At 34.6% G+C, this 17,222-nt stretch overlaps 1 protein-coding gene across 1 annotated transcript in view; it reads right to left on the bottom strand.

The window, feature by feature from the left end:
* The window catches only part of LOC149533467 (bifunctional aspartokinase/homoserine dehydrogenase 1, chloroplastic-like), a 135,662-nt gene that overhangs the window by 115,459 nt on the left and 2,981 nt on the right, over positions 1–17,222 (bottom strand). Inside the window, exons 2-3 of the mRNA XM_089804683.1 lie at positions 7,444–7,508; positions 6,845–7,222 (exon numbers count right to left, since the gene is read on the bottom strand). Coding sequence (XP_089660809.1) covers positions 6,845–7,222; positions 7,444–7,508 — 443 coding nt within the window. The remainder of the gene's footprint in view (positions 1–6,844; positions 7,223–7,443; positions 7,509–17,222) is intronic.

Genomic DNA, 17,222 nt, shown 5'->3' with positions numbered 1-17,222 from the left:
TCAAGTAGAGAGCATTACAATACAGAACTTCGTGGTCAGAATTGGTAGAGTTATTACAGTGCTCAATGGTAATATAAAATTTTGAAAGTCGGTATTTAGCTTCAAGGTGCAGTTTGCAAAGGTAAGCCTACAAATAGAACATATGAAACAAGATTGGGTCCATCTCAGGCACATGAAAAGCTACATGGCAAAGGAAGTGGGACGAGACTCTCAATTTGATATTAAAATCGAAGTAAGGAGACTGTAAGGATGATTATAACAAATTTCCATCAAAGCTTCAAAAAGAATTTCCTTTCATTGATTACATGGACCTTCAGCTAGAGCTGCAAAACAAAACGGATATGATAAGGAACGAATACTATGATTTGGCTCGAGATCTCATTGCAGAGGACAGTTACAGAAATCTGCATAAGGAGGATATCAATCAAATCGATAATAGTCCTAAAAAGAAAGAGCAACCTTCGCATGATATTATGCAAAATACTAATGATGGCACAAGTATACTAATAGGTAATTGGGAGACAGAAGTATCTTATGGAACTGTTTACAATAGTCCTTCTGATGAGCATATTGCATATTGATGGCCCAGATAGAGGAGTTGACCAAACCACCAACGTTGGCAACTCCCCATCTTATTTAGACAAGAAAAACACCCGCATCTTACTTGGTGACATGGAAATTAACTTGGATAAATTTTATGGTGACCCAGGGCTGGAAATTATGTCAAATACTGAGGAGAAGCAAATGGACCGCAATGTCGGCAAGATAGATGATCTAGCACATGTTGAGTCAGAGGATATATCTGGAAATGTTGCTTCCCTAGGTGATGAAAAGTCAAAAAATTCTATGGAGAACAGCCCACTTGTGTTCGAAGGAAATGATCAAAAACCTTTATCACTCCTTGACTTATTGGACATGCTTTTGGTCAAAGAAGACAAGGTTGTCCAAGTGTTGACAAGGATGGATGATTCTTCCAATTTGATTGAGGATCTCATGCAGAAGATTGTGATAGAAGAGAAGCAGGGGAAAGTATGTGGTGTCACAAGTCCTCTTTTACATACTATTTTTGAAACTTTGAAAATGATAAAGTATGAGTACTTGCAACTATTAATGGATAGAGATCTAGCAATAAAATTTGGAAGAGGCAAGGAGAGTGAAGTAGATGAGCTATGCCTTCAATTGAGCTTAACACATTATTCCATCCACAAAGCTGAAAATCAAACGAGTGGGGCAGCCACTTATGAAGAAGATAACAGTGGTTCGAGGGCACAAGAAATCACGCAAATCATTGAAAAAATTCATAAAGCAGGTAAATAGGAAGGTAGACAATGTAATTCAATCATGTGTTTTCCATTTGAGACTTTCCTTGATGAGAAAAATTCTACGGACCAGCAAGTTGATGAGTCTGAAAATTCTGAAATTTATGACAGCAGCTGTACATTTTCACATGAGCACATGGTTAGTGATACCACAAGTAAGAATAATTTAGAAATTTCAAGTAATGGTAAACCTTCCTTTTATAAAGACCTTGACATGAGCAAGAGTACTTATGGTGGAGTAGGAAGTTCAGATTTATCCTTGGCATGCTCTGAGAGATTTTTCAACTTACCCAGAGTTCTATCACCCAACTCTTATGAGATGGCCACGGCCTACGTGTTGATTGGTGATTTTACTTGTTGGTATATTCCAGCTATCAGTGATTTGTCTACGTGTGTTAGAAGTATTTTCGCTGATCCTAATTGGCCTTCAAGGGTCAATGAGTTATTTGCAGATGAGTGGGGAGAACACACATTATCCTACGTTCCTCATGAGGTGTCTACATTTTTTACTCAAAAGTATCTTGGAGACAGTGTTAGCCTTCATGATGTTGGTGATTCACCAACCACTCTTCCCTTTATCCAGGATCATGTTGATTGGGTGATCGGGTATCCAGGTGTTGACAGTATCTTACATCTGGTGGATGATGCCGTGTGGTTACACAGTCACAGGATTATGATCTATCTGTTTCAGCCTTCTGACACATCAGAGTTCCAAAGATTAGGATTACTCTGTTTTCACCAGGGTGATATAGTGGTGGAGTTAGATTGGCCGGATCTGTCATTGTCATCGATACAGATATTACAGGAGTTGGTCAGTGGTATCTCAAACAGTGCATGAGTTCTAACTTGGGATCCAGGAGAAGCATTCCTATGTATTGCCTTTTATCGGGAAGCTAGGAAGAGATTTTGGTCGTTATCATCTTGGGGTAGATATTGGTATATTGTCGAGCCCCCATCATCACTTGACAATAGAGACTCGTAGGGTCACTCATGGAGTGAGGCATTCATTCTGACTAAGGGTATTGGTACACGAGGCAACAGCACATGGCAGTTGGTGTCCATTAATGGTGAGCCTAGGGATCCTGGCATTTAGTTATTTGACAAATTGATTCCTATTGTACTGTTTCACCATTCTGAGTTTGGCAAGATGCATGCCGGGGTATATCGACTAAGGAGTAGAACCTCATTCTTGAGGCGAATATGGGATCCTGGCATTTGGTTTCTATAGGTATGAGCGGATTGCTTGAGGGCAAGCAATCTTTGAGAAGGGAGGCTTTGTAATGTCCCCTTTTTTTAGGACATTATAATTCAGTGTTGTCGGCTCACTTCGCTTAGGTTTGGGGGGCGAGAAGGTTCTTTACAGGGTTCAGTTCGAGAATTGGTCTAGACATTTCCAGTTTCAGACCCATCAGAGCAGTTTTGGCAGCTTGTCTGGATGCTTACTATTTTTAGTAAGTAAACAGAGCTCAGTATTCTTGATATCTCAATATTGGTTTGGAAGCGTCTCGCCAAGAGCTTTCCAACGAGCTATTGCACGTGCTTATCTGAGTTCGTTTGGTCAGTTATTTTAATGCCTAACGATTATATGGTTTACTGGCTAAGTGACTTTCAAAAGTCATTTAACTTGTCACTTTATTTTAAAAAGGTACTATGTTCACTTAAGTGACTAAAGGACAAAAAGATGTTTTATCCCACATTGCTTGAAAGAGCGTGCATCACATTGGGAAAAGTGATAAAGGTACAACAGGCTCCATTTGGGAGGATATGAAGATTATAATATTTAAAACAAATATTAATTTGGGAGCTGGAAACAGATGTTGGTTATCTCTTCAAGGACGCAAACCCTTGAAGAAACATTTGAAGGTTGGACGCACATCTAGCCTTCTTATAGGTTTTATCTACATTTGCCACTCTGACTGTTATTTTTCTTTATAAGATTGAATTATTTGCATTGTTGCATGTTATTGTATTGCTGTTGTATAATACAATAACATTACTTGGCGGCTATTTGTGTTAACGTGCTGGATTATGTATGTACTTCTGAATATTGGGGGAATAAAACAAACATTTTTGAGTTTTCTTGTATGCAAATTTACGGGTTGCAAATCAATTAAAGTTCTGGTATTTGTATCAAATATTGGCTTCTGTTCGGTTTTAAATCTGCATTTTTATATCAAAGGGTTTTACAGTAAAATATCTGGAAAGGGATATTACAGAGATGGGAATATATGTATGTAACATTTAACATAAGTAAAATATCGTAATTACTAGCTTTACCAAGAAAGTCGGCTAGAACATAATACTGCACAGAAATTAGGTTTTGATATTTAAAAAATAATTATAACAAAATGTCCAGATCAGATAAACCCAATTTGGTGCATCCAAAAATTTCAAGTCCTGAAAGATCCTTGACAGTAATACAACAAAAGGACAATGAGATATGTTACCAAGACAGATAAATCCCACTCTCCATGAGAAAATTAGTCAGGAAAACTAGAGTCTTGCCACCTTTCCTCCAAATAATGTTGCTACCAAAGTGTGTAAATATTTGTTATTGAATAATTAACAAATTCAATCGTCAACACAAGTGTGGAAGATGCACATTAAAAACACATTTAAAACCCATCACATCTATATGAGAAGGCATGAGAAGTTACCAAAAAAGAGATGACAAAAACTAAAAAGGAGTGGTCAAGAGGAAATTTTAATCTGGGATGCAAGAATGCATAAGCAGTCCTAGAAACTAAAGGAAGATAAATGATTCACATAGCAACAGGAATAATTGAAGTAACTTTGACTTCGCGCAAAAAAAACATTATCCTTACAATCCTGGTCTATGGGCACACCCCTTCCAAAACTGTACATCCAAGAGACAGCCATATACAGAAGATATCACTCTGAGCTGATTAGACATTGAGGCGTGGCTGAGAAAGGTAAGTATGCAACTGATGGATCGTGTTAAAAAAATCAGTCTTTGCACACTTTGAATTTCAATATACTACCTAAAAGAATTCACAATAGATTTTTCACATATACATTCTTTTGTTTTACCCATGCTCACACTGTATATGTTTTGAAGCACCATTTGCCAAAACTAAAAGCAGAAAAAAGTATTCAGATGAACAATCTATCATCAAAAGCATACAGCATTATATTATGTCAGGTGTCAGATCTCAGAAGCTGAAATGAACTCCAGAAGGTCAAATGCATTTCTTGCTTAGGCATTATCTCTCTGTGGGCATTGAATCTCAATGTGATAGATGCTATGATACTTAAAAAATCACACTTAATGAAAATCTCCTTTCCAACTGCCATGCTACAGAGAAGGGCACGCAAGAGCACATAGATACATGAATTAAAAAATAATAGAATGTTGACTCAGTCATGGATATATAATCTGCTGGAGTTCCGTGGATAGGTTTGTGAAGCTACAGTACAGCTGCTCAGTGTTATATATCTATTTATCTTTGAAAAATGCTGTCCTCAAAGAATCAGAAGAGAAATGAGAATCCACAAAAGATTAGTTCACTAAAGCTTGCGCAGCCACATCATACTAAGAAAGTCAAAGCAGATCAGCACATTGAGTCAGAGTTAAACAATCCCAAAACAATCTTAAAAGGCATCATATTGAGTTAAGCTGCTTTGATCTTGACAACGTGTATGTCTTCAATAATTTAACACATAGTTGCTTTCCCAAATGTCAAAATGCTATCATTCATAATCATTTGTATGTTAATGGATCAACAGTTGACAAGGAAAACTTTTGTCAATAGGATGACAATGTGATTCAACTTTAGGATGTGTTCCCACAAACAACTAATATCGTAACCCAACATTTTACATATGGTATCCGATTTCTTTGTGACCAGAACAATTGTTAGTTTAATTTGTAACAAATTTGGCTGTGGAAACAATCTCCTTTGTGGACACTTCTTTGCCAAAATATTACATTGCAGTTTTCAATAGTGGCTTCTAATTGTTTTACCAGAGCTTTGACTTTTGTAAGTGGAACCTACTACATAGTTTTTCAATGACGTATTTTCTCGTCTTTTCCAGATATGTTTTTATCGGCCTTTTGCAAATTCTTGTGATATTTTTAAGTTCCTCCTTGATAACTTAAACTAATGTTGACATTAACGCTAGTCCTCCAGTCTTACAATCTAGTAATAGTTTTGATCAAAACAATTTCTTACTAATATGATTTTTATATTAGACTTAAATCCATTTATCTAGAAAATCTCAAGTTTCTCCCAGCGTTCACAAACAAACTTTGAGAATTAGTTTTTCACAGTTTATATTCATCTTCAAAATAGAGTAAAATCATCCTGCATGAAATCAATATGTTTATTCAAATATTTTAAATATGTTTCACCAGATCTTTGTACTTTTAGTTTCCAAAATGTGTTTATTCAGTGATTAATATTCTCAAAATTCACTGTTAGTTTAATGTTTCTTTAGTAAGCTGTATAAATGCTTAATATGCACAACTGAAAGTTCTATTAAAAAAAATCAATTTTTTAAATACATTCTTTTATTAAGTTGTTTAAAATTTTCCTCTTACCTTATGTACTGAGTTACAGGGTATGCCCCCAGCTCCCAATTCTATACCAAACAAATCTAATTACTGGTCCTATGACAAGAATGACCAAGGGGCAGCCGGGCCATGCCCTCAGTGCTCCCAAGCCACCCCACAACCACAACACCATATACATTTTTAAAAATACATGAGATCCTAATTTTTGAACCTTATTCAAATATTGTATACATCCAACCCTAAGTTTTCTTAAAAAAATATCAATTGTTACAATACATTCTTTTCCTAGGTCATTTTAACTTTTCCTCTTATTTTATGGAATAAGTTGCAGGGTATGCCCCTGCTCCCTGTTCCATACCAAACAAATCTAATTACTTGTAAGAGTCGACGAGGAAGAAGTAAGATATGGCCACACATTACAATCAGTTAGACAATGCACCTTTCTTGAAAACACTCAACAGTCTTCCAGAAGATCTACAATGACACTGCAAAGCCGCACCAGAAGAGTCGCATAAGCACACAAATCAAGATACCATGTCAATACTGGATTTGATTCTGCTCTTGAAGTTTTCAGATCTAATGAGTGGTGTCTTCTATTGATCCCCCAATTGGCTGGAGAAACTTGGATGTTTACAAGAGAGAGTGAAATTCTAAAATGAATGTTTGTTATAGCAGTCTTATGATCATTCATTTGCAAATCAGGCAATGCCATATTTAATGTACCATGATGTACAGTGTATGGTGTAGCAGCAGCATAGTTTCTGTATGTCAGTAATACAGTTACCACATAGCAGCATCTTGTTACTAAGTACCAGTTATATAGATATGAGGAAGATATACGTCAGTTGTATTTATGTTTGATTGGTTTATGATTTACTGATTCAGCCATATGGCTACTCTGACATTGATAATGTACTAAATCTTTCGAACTATATTCAAAACAAATAAAAATTAAAGATTTGACATAGGTGAAGTTGCAGCAGTCAGCTACCTATGTAAATGGCGCGGAGCATAGCTCTGAGATTGTACACATCACTTTGAAGCTGTGAGAGAAACTTTTCAATATCAGCTCCATCTAATAGATCAGAGGCCGTTGCTTTGTGCTTCTCATGCACTCTATCAAGAGCAGTCAGATAAGAATCATCGCGGCACTGAGCCTTGCACACCAAATCATATAACATGTCTGTAACCTTCGACATTGCAGACACAACAACCACCTTTCTGTTTGATGGATCTTCGGCTATAATTCCTGCCACACTCCATATTCTTTCAGAAGAAGCAACACATGTCCCACCAAATTTGTGAATGGCCCACGTTTCTCCTCTTGGCAGTGTGATGTCTTTTGCACACTTTTCTGTAGTATCAATATCTGTCAAGAAATAGAAAACTTGTAAAAGAAAGACTTATTTTTATAATATGTGATAACAAAGATGAATAAAGGAAGGGCAAATACCAGAATAGAAAATATTAAGTTACTCACAAATCGGTAGATCAGCTTCTAATGAATACAATAGTAATTAATTGAAATACTTAATAATTTACAGCTCACAAAATTTTGAAATGGTCATGTCTAAGGTCATATGTACGCACCTGCAAGTGTAGCCTTGACAAAGGTGTGAAACATGTGTCTTTTTCTTGTGTCATCAAATTGTAATCTGCAGTCAATGCATGTAGTATGCATACAAGAATTAGAATCTGAAATTTTAAGTAACTATTTAGAGAGAGCATTTAAGTTTCTAGAAACAGATAAAAAAGCTCTTAAGGGAAACCTAAATAAAAAATGTTATTTCAGTTATATATCCCGATGTTCCTTGACGCAAATTGAGCTATGGCATTCTACTAAATCTGATACAGATTTGCAACATGATTTTACTGTTGTTGATGATTCATTTTGCATTCAAGAAACACATGGAAATTCGGACACATGATTCTGATTGACTAAAATATGACTTCACAATAATTTGTGCTTTTCATGAAACATTTACCAACTCATCTTTTATCGAGCAGACATTTTATTTACTTTAGACCTTTCAAGTTCACACTAGATTTCTTCCCCGCCTTAGTTGTGTTGTATTTATAATGAACTGAACATGTGTTCTCTGTTCTCTTTAGCGGCTTCCTAGAACAATAAAAATACTCACGCTCTCAACAAGCTCTTGATTCCACAGAAGTTTTGTCCAGATTGCTTTAATTTTTTGTCCCAACACTTGTCCTCAATTTAAAGTATTGATGCAAAGCGTAAACTATTTCATAAAGAGGAAATAAAAGAGCAATCAAACTCTACGGAGCTAAATGCTAAATGATGCCCACCATAGAAGTAAGACTCAAACGTGGCACAGACATGGGAAGGCTGACCCAACTTGGGACTCGGCAAAAATCCAATTTCTAGTAACTCTCGCCTACAGTGAGTTCCTAGAAAGTCTCAGACCCTTGGGACTTGGCTAGTGTCACTCAGCTTGGGACTTGACAAAACTCAGTGAGTCCCACAGAGTCCTGGAACTATGGGGGTTATTGGACGCACCAACCCTCCTCAGGTATGCATACTATCATATCTGGTACAGATATTGGTACGTTAGAGCCTGGATATGGCTCGAGTACTGTGCCCAACTGTAATTGAAATGAGAAGAAACTTTCAATCGTGTCAGATACATTCAGTTGTCAATGCAATCACTTACCTTGTATAGAAAACCAAATAGGTTATTGGATGCACCACTCCCTCCTCTGGTATGCATACTAGCATATTCAATACAGATACTAGTATTTTACAGCTTGGGTACCGTGCCCAGCCATGTAGCAAGATATGGGCAAACTTTCAACCTTATCAGTTACATTAAGGGTCATCAATGCAATCATCTATGTGAAAAAATACATCCTATCACAAGAGAGGCCGTGAAAGCTCATCCGACATTCAGAATCCATTCATTTGTGCTTTGTTCAAGCTGTACATTGGCTGATTTACAGAGTTCACTTCCATTTATCATTGCATTGTTTAATTTCCCTATGCAAGTGTGGACTAGGTATTTGTTTTAAATAAAACTCTGATTGAGGTAAGTTGAGAATAAAAATTCCAAAAAACCTCACCCATTACCTTGCTTTTACAACACTCTCCACCATCACAGATTGTAAGCAAGTAACCACCCACTTTATGTGTCCACAACATCTGTTAATGTTTAGATTAGTTAAACATAAATTGTAAAGATTAAATAATGAATCTTGTAAATATTTATGTTATTATTATGTGTTTAGATATTAAAATTTAATCATGCAGATATATATACACGTAAACGTATATGTATATGTATACGTATATATATATGATGTATATGTGTGTGCGTGTGTGTGTGTGTGTATGTATATGTGTATATATACATATATGTATATGTATGTATGTATATATATGTATATGTATATATGTGTATGTATGTATATGTATGTATGTATGTATGTATGTTTATGTATATATGTATGTTGTGTATATATGTATATGTATGTATGTATATATATACATATGTATATATATGTCTATATATACACATATACATATATACATATACACATATATATACATATATCTACATATACACACACATATATATACATATACATATATACATATATATACATATACATATATACATATATCTACATATATATATATATATATATATATATATATATATATATATATATATATATATATATATACATAGATATATCCATATATATATATATATGCAGATTTAACTTGCAAATATCTTTTAATAAAGTGAATAAAGACCGCCAACCTTGTTAACATTATGATAGCGGCTTAATACAAGTCGACGGCATTAACAAAGGATATCGGGGTGATATTAAGTCACGCCCGATAGACGTGACTCAAGCATGAGTCATGCCTATCGGTTGTGACTCACTCGTTGCCCTCCTGCATACATATATCCTCACCTCTAATGATCTTCAGAACACACAACGACCACAGAAATCATCTAAGTCTTCAAGCGGATATTTTGCAGATCAGTGGATACATCTGAAACATCTCTGTTTTTCATAATCATCATCCAGCATTATATTCTACCTTTATCTTGAGAATTTTATTCTGAGTAATATAAGTCATACAGTCTGATACATTAACATGGTATCAGAGCAGGTTTAAAGAAGTGATCCTGATATCAAACTTTAATCAAATATTATTTAAAATAAAAATGGTGAACGGTATGAGGCTGGAAGACAGATTAGAAGATGATTCAGATTTTGCAGGCTGGAAATTACGACTAAGAACATGGCCTAAATAAGTTTATTGAAAATTTTGATCCACCACCAAAAGGAATTGATGAACTAGAAAAATGGGAGAGTGACAACAATAAAGCTATGAAACTTATTGTGGACGGTGTTAAAACTCATCTTCTTCCTGTAATCTCAGAACTGGACACTACACATGAGATGTACAATGCTCTTGGAAATATGTTTGAGATAAATAATGTTGTTCGGATCATTACATTAAAGGATAGAATGTCAAATATTAAAATGAATAAAGGAGAGAAAATTTCTGCTTACTTTATGAGAATAACTGAACTTCAAAATCAACTCTCTTCCATAGGACACATCTGTGATGGAAAGGAGTTAACAATAATGGCTCTAAAAGGCCTTCCATCATCATGGGATACCTTTGCACAAGGGGTATGCTCTCAGTCAAAGCTACCTAAATTTGAAAGACTTAAAGCTGACTGTATACAAGAAGAGTGTATGCAAGTAGTTCGAGGCCAAAATGTTTCCTCCTCAAAAGAAGAGTTACAAGTTCTCTCCACTCAACTAAATAAGAAGAAAAGAAAATCCATAGGAAAGAGAAAGCTACCTGACTTCTCCAAAATGCAATGTTTTAGATGTGATAAAATTGGACATCCGGCATCCAAATGTCCTGATAGAATTAAACCACAAGCTTCATTTGCAACCAATCAAAACTCAAATGGAAATTATGAGCACAATGCTTTCTATTCAGCTCTCTCCAATGAAGCATCAACCAAATCAAGTACTTGGGTAATTGATAGCGGAGCCTCTCGACATATTACAAGTTTTAAAGAACAGTTAGACTCTATCAAGGAAGACTATGTTGATAAAGTAACCATTGGAGATGATACAAGCTATCTTGTAATGGGAATAGGAACATGTACTATTCATCTAAAATTAGGGAAAACAATTGAACTTACTAAGGTACTATATGAACCTAGTATAAAAAGAAACTTGCTTTCTATCTCTGCTCTTGAAGATGAAGGATTCAGAGTTACATTTATGGAAGGAAAGGAAGGTCTTAGCTTGGCCTAAGAATTCTAACATAAAAAATGCATACAAGATTGGCTCCAGACATGGATGTCTTTATCAGATTAACTCTCTCACTCATTCAACTCTAATTCATGATTCTTTCAAAGAAAATGAAATCTGGCACAAAAGACTAGGTCATCTTCATTTTCGAGGATTACTTTCTCTAAGAAAAATGGTAATGGGTCTACCCAAACTTAATTCATACCATGAAGGAACCTGTAAAGTTTGTGCTCTGGGGAAGAATATTAAAACTACATTTCAAAATAGTCAAACCAAATCCAAAGAAGTTCTAGAACTTATTCACTCAGACTTATGTGGTCATATGTCAGTTCCTTCTCTAGGAGGTGCTCTATACTATATCATATTTGTGGATGATTTCACTAGGAAGACTTGGATCTATTTTCTTAAAAGTAAAGAATCTGAAGAAATACTAACAAAATTTAAGGAGTTTAAAGCCCTTGTAGAAAACCTTTCTGGAAAGAAAATAAAAGTCTTAACAATAGACAATGGTAAAGAGTACATTTCTAATACCTTTATAAATTATTGTAAAACTGTTGGGATCAAGAGGGAGTGTTCTATTCCTTATAATCCTCAACAAAATGGAATAGCTGAGAGAAAGAATAGATCAATAGTTCATTCTGCTAAAGCAATGCTTCATGATCAAAATCTTGAAACTTTTCTTTGGAGAGAAGCCTCAAATACTGTTGTTTTCCTTCAAAATAGATGTCCTCACTTTCATCTTGAATTCAAGATCCCTGAAGAGGCATTTACCGAGAAGAAACTTGATCTTAAATACTTGAGAATTTTTGGTTGCCCTCTCTATGTACATATTCCTAAAGAGAAGAGAACCAAACTAGAGCCCTCAAGAAAGAAAGGAATCTTTGTAGGCTATAGTGAAACTTCCAAAGCTTGTCGTATCTATATCCCTGGACAAAGAAATATTGAACTAAGTCGAGATGTAATATTTGATGAAGATTTGGCCTTCAAAAGATCTAAAGATGAAATTGAATCAAATTCAAAAGAAACTCTAGAAAAAAACACTGATAATGAGAGGGAGTTTCTAATGGAGGAAGATAAATAAATTGAACCCATGGACATTACTCACACTTCTGAAGAAAAGAAAAGACCACTATGGGCTAGAAAGCTAATTGAAGAAAACAATTCCATTCCCTCAAATTTCATTAGGGAAAGAAAACGTCCTAACATATACTCAAGTTACATTGCATTAATGAGTCAAATCTCCAAATCTGAACCATCTGAAGTAAAAGAAGCAATAAAACATCAACATTGGAAAGATGCCATGACTTAAGAATATAACTCCATACTTAAAAATGATGTTTGGGATTTGTTCCTAGACCCAAAAATAAATCAGTTATCTCCTCAAAATAGCTATTTAAAATCAAACATGCTGCAAATGGAAGTATTGACAAGTACAAAGCAAGGTTTGTAGCAAGAGGATTTTCTCAAAAGGAAGGAATAGACTATGAGGAAACTTTTGCTCCAGTAGCCAGATATACTTCAGTCAGAACCGTCTTAGCCATTGCTGCATCCAAGGGATGGAAAATTCATCAAATGGATGTGAAGACTGCATTTTTTAATGGTGTTATAGAAGAGGAAGTTTATCTTGAACAACCAGAAGGATTTGAAGTACACAATAAACAATCTCATGTATGCAAATTTAAAAAAAAGGTTTTATATGGATTGAAATAAGCTCCCCGAGATTGGTATGAATGGATCTAACTAAACTTGATTTCTCTGAAAAAAAACATTGCAGATCTAAATTTAATTTACAAGGTACTACAGGGGGATATGTTAATTATAGTTCTATATGTTGATGATCTTTTGATTAGAGGAGAAGATCATCTAATTGAAAAATGCAAACAAGATCTCATATCTGAATTTGAAACGAAAGACCTAGGAATAATGCACTACTTCTTGGGACTAGAAGTATGGCAGCATTCAAAAGGAATCTTCTTAAATCAAGGGAAGTATACTTTGGACCTTCTCAATAGATTTGGCATGTTGGACAGCAAGGCAATGAAAACTCCTAGGGAAACAAACCTCCAGAAACTAAAAGAAGCAACTAAAGATTTTGAAAGTGTTGCTCCTACTCTATATCGACAGATAATTGGTTCTTTAATGTATTTGGTGAACACAAGAACTGACATCTGTTATGCTATAAATGTTCTCAGTCAATTCATGTGCAAACCTAAACAAACTCATTTAGTAGTAGAAAAACACATTCTCAAGTATCTCAGTGGTACAATTGGATATGGTCTCAAATACACTAAAACTGAACTAAATCCAAGAGAATATACAAATTCTGATTGGGTAGGAAATTCAGAAAATCGTAAGAGCACTTCAAGATGTTGTTTTACGTTGGGTTCAGCGATGATATCTTGGTTTAGTCGGAAGCAATCTTCAGTAGCACAAAATTCTACAAAAGCCAAGTACATAGCTGCATCTATGGGAGCAAGAGAAGCTGTATGGTTGAGGAAACTTCTATTTGGATTATTTGGGAAGCCACTTCCACTTACTACTATTTATTATGATAACCAGAGCTGCATCAAGCTATCTCTTAATCCAGTGTTTCATAACAGATCAAAACACAACCACTATGTTCGAGACATGGTTGAGAAGCACGTAATCAAGTTGGAATATATTAGTACAAAGGATCAAATTGCAGACACTCTTACCAAACCACTTGCTAAGACAAAAGTGGAGCATTTTCGTAAAGAACTTGGTATGATTGTAAAATCTGAGGAAATGTCTCAAAGAAATTGATTATTGTCCATTTTATATATTATAATTTTATAAAACCTGTGTTAATCATTAAGAAGTGACGACTTCAAAATGATTTCACTTGTATCAGGAAAAGTTGTTGTAAAGTGACGTCCTTACAATAACTTTTAGCATGATTCATTTTGTGAAATTGTTTCATGTAAAGGCTTTATCTTATAAATCAACAACTAGGCGTTTGATATCATTAATTTGATTATCTACAAGTTGCTTGTATAGATATATTTTTGGTACTTGGTGAATATCTTGCCCAGATATTCTGATAGGCCAATACCACACTGAGTACTTGGTGATCATCATTCAATTGATGTTTCTGATAGGCCATTACTATCGAGAACTTGGTGAATATCATATTGTAGATATTCTGATAGGCCAACTCTCATGTTATATAATGTCAAATATAAGTTGATTTCATTGATGAACCAACCCTTATCTGACATTAAGAAGTCTTCTGATCAAAGATTTCTTCTGTGTATTTTTTTACTAATCTAAGAGGGAGTGTTAATGTTTATAGATTAGTTAAACATAAATTATAAAGATTAAATAATAAATCTTGTAAATATTTATGTTATTATTATTTGTGTTTAGCTATTAAAATATAATCATATATATATGCAGATTTAACTTGCAAATATCTTTTAATAAAGTGAATAAAGACCGTCAACCTTGTTAACATTATGACAGCGGCTTAATACAAGTCGATGGCATTAACAAAGGATATCGGGGTGATATTAAGTCACGCCCAATAGACATGACTCAAGCATGAGTCACACCTATCAGTCGTGACTCACTGGTTGCCTCCTGCATACATATATCCTTACCTCCGCTGATCTTCAGGACACAGAACGAACATAGAAATCATCTAAGTCTTCAAGTGGATATTTTGCAGGTCAGTGGATACATCTGAAACATCTCTGTTTTACATAATCATCATCCAGTATTATATTCTACCTTTATCTTGAGAATTTTATTCTGAGTAATATAAGTCATACAGTCTGATTCATTAACAACATCAAACAAGACTACGTTCCGTATGGAGTAAAACACTCAAGAAACTGAAGGGTTTCAATGAATTTCACCAAACTGGTGTAATTAAGAAAACTTTACAAATGATTTATCTAGATCCAAGTAATGTTTGAACATCAAGGACATCTTCTCTACCACAAATGTCCCTTGAGAAATGGCTTCCCAAAGTCCCAACAAAACCCATGTGACTGTGAAAGCCTTGTCTATTTACAACAAATAAATAAGTTTTCCATAGATTTTACAAAGCTGTCAGAAGCACCATGCTAATACCCACCACATGTGTTTTATTAATTTAATGATCGTCAGTTATTTATTAATATTTTTAATTAAGATTAATTTATTTGATTTTTTAGTTCATTGATTACATATAGGTATACACTAATTGAAATATTTATATTAAACTATATCAAATTTTAATCATCAATGAGTTTATTTTTACTAATTTTTATAGTATTTATGAGTTATTTTAATATTTATACACGTGTTTTTTGTAGTAGCTACTTGCATCTATGTGAAGGGATCTTGAAAATTAGCCATATCCATATCCATGCAACTGTAAGTTTCTAAATTGTTTAATCGTTTATCTAACACCAGCAAATACAGAGGAGAAAGTCTGTTTCTAAATCAAAATGCACGTAAAGCAAATCCAATTTACCAGGTATATAAGTTAATAATAGTTGAAGAAACTTGGCATTTACGTCTAAATTTGTTTGTCCATGCACAAACCAGGAAAACAACAATCTGTCTTTGACCAACTCTTGATGATTTGTAACCTTGTTACCAATAGAGGATTAGCTGTTAGTTTATAAAGGTATGGTTGTTCATAAAAGCAATAACTTTCGGATTTGAAATAAATTTTTATATGTGAGGAAACAACTGGGACATACTTCTGTATTTCTTCGCACTGCTCATAAATTGGTCTAGAGTTTTATAGATTTTCCTTCATTTTCTATGTTCAATTAGTTTCTTCCACTGTATACACAACCATAGTCAAAAACATCTTTCTTCCACTGTACACACAACCATAGTCAAAAACATCTTTCTTGGAAATTCCAAAATAGTGATGTCTCCCCAAAGTTCAAACACTTTGGTGGAATAAAGTTAGGAAACTTGACACTTTAAGGTTTAACTTTTCCTATAAAATGGATAGTAAGAGCCTTTGACAGTGTGCAATGTCCCCAAGTAAGTTCAGTTATTTATATAAATAAATCTCTGCTGACAGAACTGGAATTAACATAGTAATAGTAATAATCATAGGTAAATTGATAAATAAGTTAATAACTGAATAAACTATATGTAAGTTAGGAAGATCGTGCTATTCCAGTTATTACTTCAGCCTAGAATCAGTTGAGATGCAATAGATTTCTTAGACACCAAACTCAACGGCTCCCTCAAGGTTTTATGGATCCAAGGCCTTAAGCCTTTCTTGGATGTGTCCACAAGGCGCTCAGGGATGCTGATCTCTATCCTATCTTGGGAACAACCTATTGGCTGGATTTACACAGGCCTCTCCCTTATTGCATTCTTACTCTTGTTAGACTTAGGAATGATAACTGTCTGAGCATGAAGGTCAATTAGGTGGGATCATCTGATACTCCACTTACTAGACTATGTATAATATAATTAAAATAGATAAGTTGATCCATACAAGACTCATAGACACATGAAGTGTTGCCCTATGATCAGGAAATCTTGTCCACTCACCTGGAGATTATGTAATTAATCAGATAGGATTTAATATAGTCTGAGAATATATATAAAATAATCTATTTCTTATATTCTTCCACGCTGTTGTGAAGTTGCTTACTGATGATATTTGCTGTGTATGCTATTTCTGCAGTTGGTAATATAGTTTATGTATTTTCTTCCATATTGATACTTTGGTGATTCAATTCACTGTTATCCTGAATTTCAATGTTTTTTGACTTTCTTTTTAGAATGCTCCTATAAGTGTATTTAGATCCTTTGATATTAATGGGATGTGATGCTTGAGATAGACACGCCTCTTCCCTCATGATTATTATTAGTTAATGCATATTACCTGCAACTAACGATAACACTGTCGTAATCATTTACTCCTGTACTCGGTTGGAACAATGTGGATGGTTATACTTCTGTTGATGCTTATAATTTTCACTGCCTTCATTGACTATAAACTCCCGACAGCATGTGAGTTCCAGAGGGGAAGAGCATGATGTTTGTTTAGCCGTTAGTGACTGACAGTGGATGCC

This window comes from Cupressus sempervirens, chromosome 10, assembly GCF_028749045.1.
Source record: "Cupressus sempervirens isolate cs-2001-9-10 chromosome 10, ASM2874904v1, whole genome shotgun sequence".
NCBI lineage: Eukaryota > Viridiplantae > Streptophyta > Pinopsida > Cupressales > Cupressaceae > Cupressus > Cupressus sempervirens.
This window is presented reverse-complemented; position numbering and strand designations above follow the sequence as displayed.